Source organism: Malania oleifera, chromosome 3 (assembly GCF_029873635.1).
Source record: "Malania oleifera isolate guangnan ecotype guangnan chromosome 3, ASM2987363v1, whole genome shotgun sequence".
Taxonomy (NCBI): Eukaryota; Viridiplantae; Streptophyta; class Magnoliopsida; order Santalales; family Ximeniaceae; genus Malania; species Malania oleifera.
In genome coordinates, this window is record NC_080419.1 from 107480637 (window position 1) to 107487884 (window position 7248).

General features: G+C 35.8%; 1 protein-coding gene across 1 annotated transcript; it reads left to right on the forward strand.

Moving 5' to 3' along the window:
- Window positions 1-457: 457 nt before the first annotated feature.
- Window positions 458-5925, forward strand: LOC131150335 (26S proteasome non-ATPase regulatory subunit 11 homolog). Its single transcript, XM_058100981.1, has 2 exons — window positions 458-531; window positions 4419-5925. Exon 2 carries the CDS (start codon window positions 4446-4448, stop codon window positions 5712-5714), a length of 1269 nt encoding a protein of 422 aa, XP_057956964.1. The 5' UTR covers window positions 458-531; window positions 4419-4445; the 3' UTR covers window positions 5715-5925.
- The last annotated feature ends 1323 nt before the right edge of the window (window positions 5926-7248 follow it).

Below are 7248 nucleotides of genomic sequence, written 5' to 3' on the forward strand. Positions count from 1 at the left end.
TAAAATTTTAATTATAAAATAATAATATTTTTATTTTAAAATATACTTAAAAATATATATATGAGTTAAAATATACATTAATTGCAAGATTATTATGAACTAAAAATAATAATCTTATATTATTTTTTAATAGAAAAATATTAAAATTTTAGTTATAAAAAATTAAAATAATTATTAATAATTTAAAAATATATTTAAAAATAATCATATAGTTCAATAATGAAAGTATCTTAATATCACTTATTTTAAACATAACCATAGACCACTGAATTTTGTTGAAAAAAAAAAAGTCAGATTTCAAAGTTTAGAAACTGATTTGCAGCTGCCACCAACTCAAAAAACGGAGCCTCCGCCTGCCCAAAACGACGTCGCGCAGCATCTCCTCCGGCAATAAGCCTCTCGCGCTGGGACCGATTGCTTCGATACTTGGGGCCGAAGTAAGTGATCCCTCGCTGATCTCTTTTCTCGCTGCTCCTTCGACAGAGCTTCATTCGCCGCATCTTTCTCTGTCTCTCGCTGGTTCCGTGGGAGGTTAAGAATTTTCTTTTTTCTATTTTTATTTTCAATTTCAACAAGTTAGGGTTTTATGGTATCCTAATTTAGTCATAGATCGTGCTTTCTGCTTGTTTATGTCTTTAATTGGTTTGTTACATTGAAATTAATGATTTTACAAGTAGCATTTTACTTGTGCGATGCACTTCAAAAAGCAATTGTGTTAACTTAGCTGTGTCTTGACAAGACATTCTTATTCTTTGATTAGTTATTTCTCTCGCATCTTCTCTTTTGTTTAAATAAATTTCTGATAATTGAAGACTGGATCTGTTTTGTTGAATGATGCAATGGTTGAATCCTTAAAATTCTTCAAATTGTGTATTTGGCTGTTCTCCTAGTGTTTCATTCGCCATATGTAGTATTCCTCTAGTGTAAGGTTTACCGTATGGGCTTGACATACTTTCTTGAAACGAGTTGAACTGACCGTATCTTTTCCTTTTAAAAGTGGCCTATAAATTCTTTTTTGGTGATTAATATGTCCACGGGGTGTGTTTAATGAGTTGAGAAAAGGGCCAAAGAGAATGACTAATTTATGCCATGTCAAAGAGCAGTATGAGGTTTAATGTGGATGATATTATGGCCTAGACATGTTCTTTCATTTTCTTTGAATAGGTATGTGAGTATGTCTATCCAAAGCCTTTTTGTCATAGTGTCTCTCACTATGTTCTTGAGCAAAAAAATTGTGCGTAATGGATTGATCATCTGCCTACCATGATCAAAGAGATTGAGGATGAGAATCAGGGATTGAGGACAAACAGGAGAAAAAAAGAGACATCATGAGACCAAAAGATGGTTTCATTCTATGGAAGATATATTGAGATTGGGTGGTGAGAGTCATGTTTGTATCAGCTGCATGTGAAAGCATAAAAAGCCCCAATCCTCATTTAGTATTATGAAGAAAAGGTGAGGCTAAGTAAGTAATTTCACAATTGCAAAACACAGACTATTCTTGGAAAATTCACTCTTTTTTATAGAGATTTAATAGTTTCCCTCCATTTAGATACATGGTGCTTCTCATGCTCGAGCTCCCCATGTTCTAGCGCTCATCATGTGGAAATTGACCTACTCTTTTTACTTAATGAATAATCAAACTCATGAATTATCTTAGGGGTTGGAGAATATCTCGCAAAAAGTCCCATTTTTCTCCCTAAGTACGTCAAAGCTTCAAACCATCACTATGGCATTTGTAGGCCATGAAGGAAGGGGGTTGCAGAAGATAAGCTCATGTTGAAGAGAAGACATTTGAGTTGTGGCTATATAGAGTGGGAAATGGTGAGTTCTTATTCATGAGAGAGCATAACCCAAGTCGAAATTGATGGGTCAAATTGTCTTTTTTTTTTTGTTGATAAACTTTACGCACAAAAGAAGGGGTAAGGTTGCGTACATTGTGACGACCCTCCCCCTACCCTCACTTTGCGAAGGAGTGCCTTCTGGCCTGAGGATGCTCAAACGAAGAAATGTATTAAAATAAGAAAGGAGTAAAACAAAGAAAAAGGAGGAAAAAAAAAAGTAAAGAAAAAACAAAGAGAAGAAGTCTTTTGGTGACATGGTTTCTAGAAACATCTCTCTAATTGGTAAATGGTTGTGATATTTCCTTTGGAAGTAAACTCCCTACGGCGCATGCTTGTTCGTGGAATTTCATGCTCTAGTTTGTGTGTCAATTCTTTTCTCTCACCCATTTCAAAGTGTGCAATCAAAATAGAATAGAATTTGCTTTTGGGAGGATATTTTGGTGGGTGAGGTTTTGAGCTGAAGGTGCCTTGGTTGTTCTAGCCTTCTTCTCTTCACAATGCTCCTATTGCCTTATTCTTTTTCCCAAGGAGCGGGGGTATCCTTTTGTGGGATTACCACATTTATGGGCATCTCAATGAAAGAGAGAAAGAGAGGTAGAAGAGCTTACCAAACGTATTGGACTGTTTTTGTTAGGGGATGATAGAGTTTGGGAGTTTGATTCTTCGAGGCTATACTCTTCTCAATCTTTCTTCTCGCATCTCATAAAAGCACCCTTCCCTTCTACCAACCATTTCCCTTGGAGCCAAATCATTAGGAAGGTGAAGGTTCCCTTGAAGTTTTGGACCTTCATCTAGACCATGTCATTGGACAAACTCAATATGCATGGCATATTACAAATAGAAGGCCCTATATGATCTTAGTCCCAATATGTGTTTGATGTGTAGTGAGTCCAATTAGATGAACACTCACCTGTTTCTTCACTGTAGGGTGGCATTGCACCTTTGGAATGCTCTCCCATCTCAAAGAAGTATGGGTGGTGCCCTAAAATGTGAGAGATATTTTTATTGAATTACAAGGGTTTTAGTTCAAGCAGAAAGGGACACACTCCATGGAAAGGGGCAGCTTTTGCGATCAACTTGGACTCTTTAGCTCGGGAGGAACGCGAGGAGTTTCAGGGGATGCTCATCTGACCCACATTATGGGATAGAGTGGTTTTCTTGGCTTCTTTTTGGGTCCATTCTCTTGATTTCTTATGGGGTTTGATGCGTCCAATCTTCAAAGGGATTGGAGGGGAGCTCTTATGTAATCTTTTTGGTCTTTTGATCATTGTCCATTGTTCTATGTGGACGTCTTGTCCACAAATTTCTTGTACTTTGCTTTGGATTTAATAAAATTTTATCTTATCCCGTTATGCAAGGAAACAGATAAACAAAAAGAAAGTAAAAACAAGACAACTCTAATGGGTCAGGTTGTCTTCATTGTTGGTGAAATGGTTCCCTGGTGAGATGTCATCAGTGGTTGAAGATTAGGAAGGGGTTATCGAAGCATGAGGATTGGAAGCATTAGGTATTAGCTGGCGATTCACTCAACAAATGTTTCAAATTTTTGGAATTAAGACTAAGGTGAAAAAGCAAAAGATTTTTATTTTTTATTCCAAAGGCTAATGAGTTTGGTGGCTGGAGTTCGTGCAGGAGATGGAATGAAAGGGGCGGTGCCTTACGAAAAGTGGACTTGGGGAGTTAAATGGAAATGGTGTGGGCTTTTAGCTTACACTTTGGTGTTTAGAGAAGGCTGTACTATGAACAATGAGCATTCTTTAGCTAGCCCAGAGAAGACATGCCCAAAATATATATGGCCCAATAAGTCTCACAATATTCAAGGCGTGGAATCAAAATCTGCAGACAAGGCTTATTGGTTCTTTAGGGTCACATTGGCACTTACAGGAAAATAGCTGGTAAAATGGGCCACATGCACTGGCCTACTAGTGATATCTTTTAGCTAAAAAAATGACTTCATACTGCAAATTACTTGTAGGCTAGCTTTCAACATGGTAGTTGGTAATGCACATTCTTATAGTTGAGATTGATTTTGATGTAAAATTACTTGAGGAAAGTCAGGTGTTAAAACCGTCTATAAAGCTGATTTTAGATCGAAGGTTTTTTCCTGTTTTTAACTACAGTGTTGTACACAATTTATGGATCAAGAAAATTTAATTCTTAAGATTGTCAAGGTTGTTGCTTGTCTGACAGTTTTTCATGTTACAGATGATATTGTTAATATTAGTGCAATGCTTCATGTGTAAGGGTTTTTTATTTTTCATTGCTGCTCCTTATTTTCAACTAGTATGTCTACATCATTTTTATCAACTAATCTGCATCATTAGCAATCAAAACAATTTTTCTGCTTTTGTTTATGTAATTTTTTTGTTTTTGTTTTTTTATTTTATTTTTTTGTTCTTTTCTATAATATATAATGAATTTTAAGTCTGAAATTCGGCCTCCTGTGTAAATGATGTGGTATTTTTGTACATGCTATCTAAGTTATTTTTGCACCAAGGAATCCTCTTAAATTAGCAGAAAGACCATCATCACACTTGTCTTTTTGAAATAAATTATCATAATCCCTATTTTCAGGATTGGTGTTTTCACCTAGTAACAACCATGTCCACCTCATATATCCCAGCGACGACAGACTCAATTGCTCAGGCCATGGAAGCTAAGGACCCATCCCAGGCCATCTCCATTCTTTACGGCATACTTGACAATCCTTCTTCTTCTTCTGAGGCTCTACGAATTAAAGAACAGGCCATCACAAACCTGTCTGACCTTCTGCGACAGGAGAATAGAGCAGAGGATCTTCGAAGCCTTCTGACTCAGCTGAGGCCTTACTTTTCTGTGATTCCCAAGGCTAAAACTGCCAAGATTGTTAGGGGAATCATAGATTCTGTTGCCAAGATACCTGGTACGTCTGATCTCCAAATCTCACTCTGCAGAGAAATGGTGCAATGGACGCGTGCAGAAAAGCGTACATTCCTGAGGCAGAGAGTTGAGGCAAGGCTTGCTGCTTTATTGATGGAAAACAAGGAATATTCAGAAGCTTTGACCACTCTTTCAAGCTTAGTCAAGGAGGTGAGGAGGTTAGATGACAAGCTTCTTCTTGTTGATATAGACTTGTTGGAAAGTAAGCTGCATTTTTCTTTGAGGAACCTTCCCAAGGCAAAAGCTGCCCTCACAGCAGCGAGGACGGCTGCAAATGCTATATATGTGCCTCCAGCTCAACAAGGTACCATAGATTTGCAAAGTGGTATTCTCCATGCAGAAGAGAAGGATTACAAAACGGCTTACAGCTATTTCTTTGAAGCATTTGAGGCTTTCAATGCCCTTGAAGACCCTAGGGCAGTTTTCAGCCTGAAATACATGTTATTATGCAAGATCATGGTGAGCCAAGCTGACGATGTGGCTGGAATAATTTCTTCCAAAGCAGGCCTGCAGTATCTTGGGCCAGAACTAGATGCTATGAAAGCTGTTGCTGATGCTCATTCAAAGCGATCTTTGAAATTATTTGAGACTGCTCTGCAGGATTTTAAGACTCAGTTAGATGAAGACCCAATCGTGCACAGGCACTTATCTTCTCTGTACGATACACTTCTGGAACAAAACCTGTGCAGGTTGATTGAGCCTTTTTCAAGGGTTGAGATTCTACATATTGCTGAGCTGATTGAACTGCCTTTTGATCATGTGGAGAAGAAGTTATCTCAAATGATTCTGGACAAGAAGTTTGCTGGAACTTTGGATCAGGGTGCTGGATGCCTCATAATTTTTGATGATCCGAAGCCAGACGCAATCTACCCAGCAACTCTGGAGACCATCACCAACATTGGTAAGGTTGTGGACAGCCTCTATGTCAGGTCGGCCAAGATAATGGCCTGAGATCTTTCTAGGATTTCTTTTTATTTCCTGCTACTCTTTTGTATGCTCATTTTCTGCTTTTTGTATTTTTATGTTTTTATACTCTTATTTTGCAATTTGCTTCGAGTTTCTTTCTGCTTTCAAAGTGTTACTGATTTACTCGTAACGGTGCTCATGTTACTAGTAGAAAACTAACTAAAATGAATCATGGAATGACATCCAAATTCTTTTACTTGCTTTATGAAAATTCTGATTTGCATTGCATGACATCCATGAAAATGTCGCTCCCCTTCAAGTTGACTCCTAGACCTTAGGATGATTTGGGTACCTGCAATTGTTCATGTTATGCTCCAGTTAAGTTGGAATTAGAGGCTGTAAGAGGGATGAGGAGTTAGGCTTGGAATAACTTGGACCAGGAGGGGAAGCATGAAGTGATAATTTTTGCTCCATTCCATCCGGGTACGACAGGGTTTAGCCTTCATTGATCCATCCTAAATAAAATTCTTCTGCAGTAGTTTAGTACAAAATTATTTGTTTTAGCTTATTATGGTCTTCTGAAAAAACAAAGTTACGAATAAAATCGTGATTCCTATATATTGAAAATACAATCAAAATTCCACGAGGTGATGGAGTAGCATTATGCTCAAAATACGATTCTATTTTTGTTATCTTATGCCAAATGAAAAAAATAAAATAAAATTTACACTGTCAATTTTGATTCCGTACTACCCTCGATTTGTAAACCAAACGCACTGTCGGTACTACTAAATTTATAATTTTATTTTAGCAAAATATTATTACTTTGATAATCAATTTTGAAAAATAATTTGATTCTTGCTTAGGCCTAAATGACGGATCAGCTCGTAAATTGGTAGAAAAAAATAAATAAATAAAGCATTAGAGACTTTTGATTTTAGTTCAGGTGAGAAAGAAAAGTTGAGTATTGCCTCTTGATTGGTTCACAAAATATTTCATAAAATTTAAATTAGAACGTAAAGATTTAGAAAAAAGTCACTCATGGAAAAGTGTATATTATTTCATTCATGAAATAATATAAAATAAGAAAGAAATAGATATTTTCATCAACACTCATTGTCCATAACATTGTACTTTCTTCATTTTACTATTATTTTTTCTTGAAACCCTAAAAGGAAATTATTTACTAAACATATATTAGACCGTCACGTTACATTTAATTTATAAAATAAGAAAATAGAATGATAGGTAAATGTTATAAAAATTTTGAATACAAAGTGCGAAAAAAAAATTAAGTGATAATTAAATTTGATTGTATTTTATTCATTCCTGTGTACCAAATATATAATCATTAATGAATCTCAAAAAGATAAAAATATGTTTAGGCATGAAAAATTATTTTTATTTTTATTATTTGATTTTTAATTATTACATAAACGCTATTTTAATTTTTAATTTTCTAACATTTTCAAAGAAAATTAGAAAAATGTGAGATTCTTGTAATTTTTTTAAAATACTAAAAATAAAAGATAAAACAATTGGTCCCGAAAAACGTGGTTCGGTTAATAGTCGACTAGTT

Coding starts and splice junctions, on each gene's coding strand:
- LOC131150335 (XM_058100981.1), top strand. CDS start 4,446: ATGTCCACCTCATATATCCCAGCGACGACAGACTCAATTGCTCAGGCC.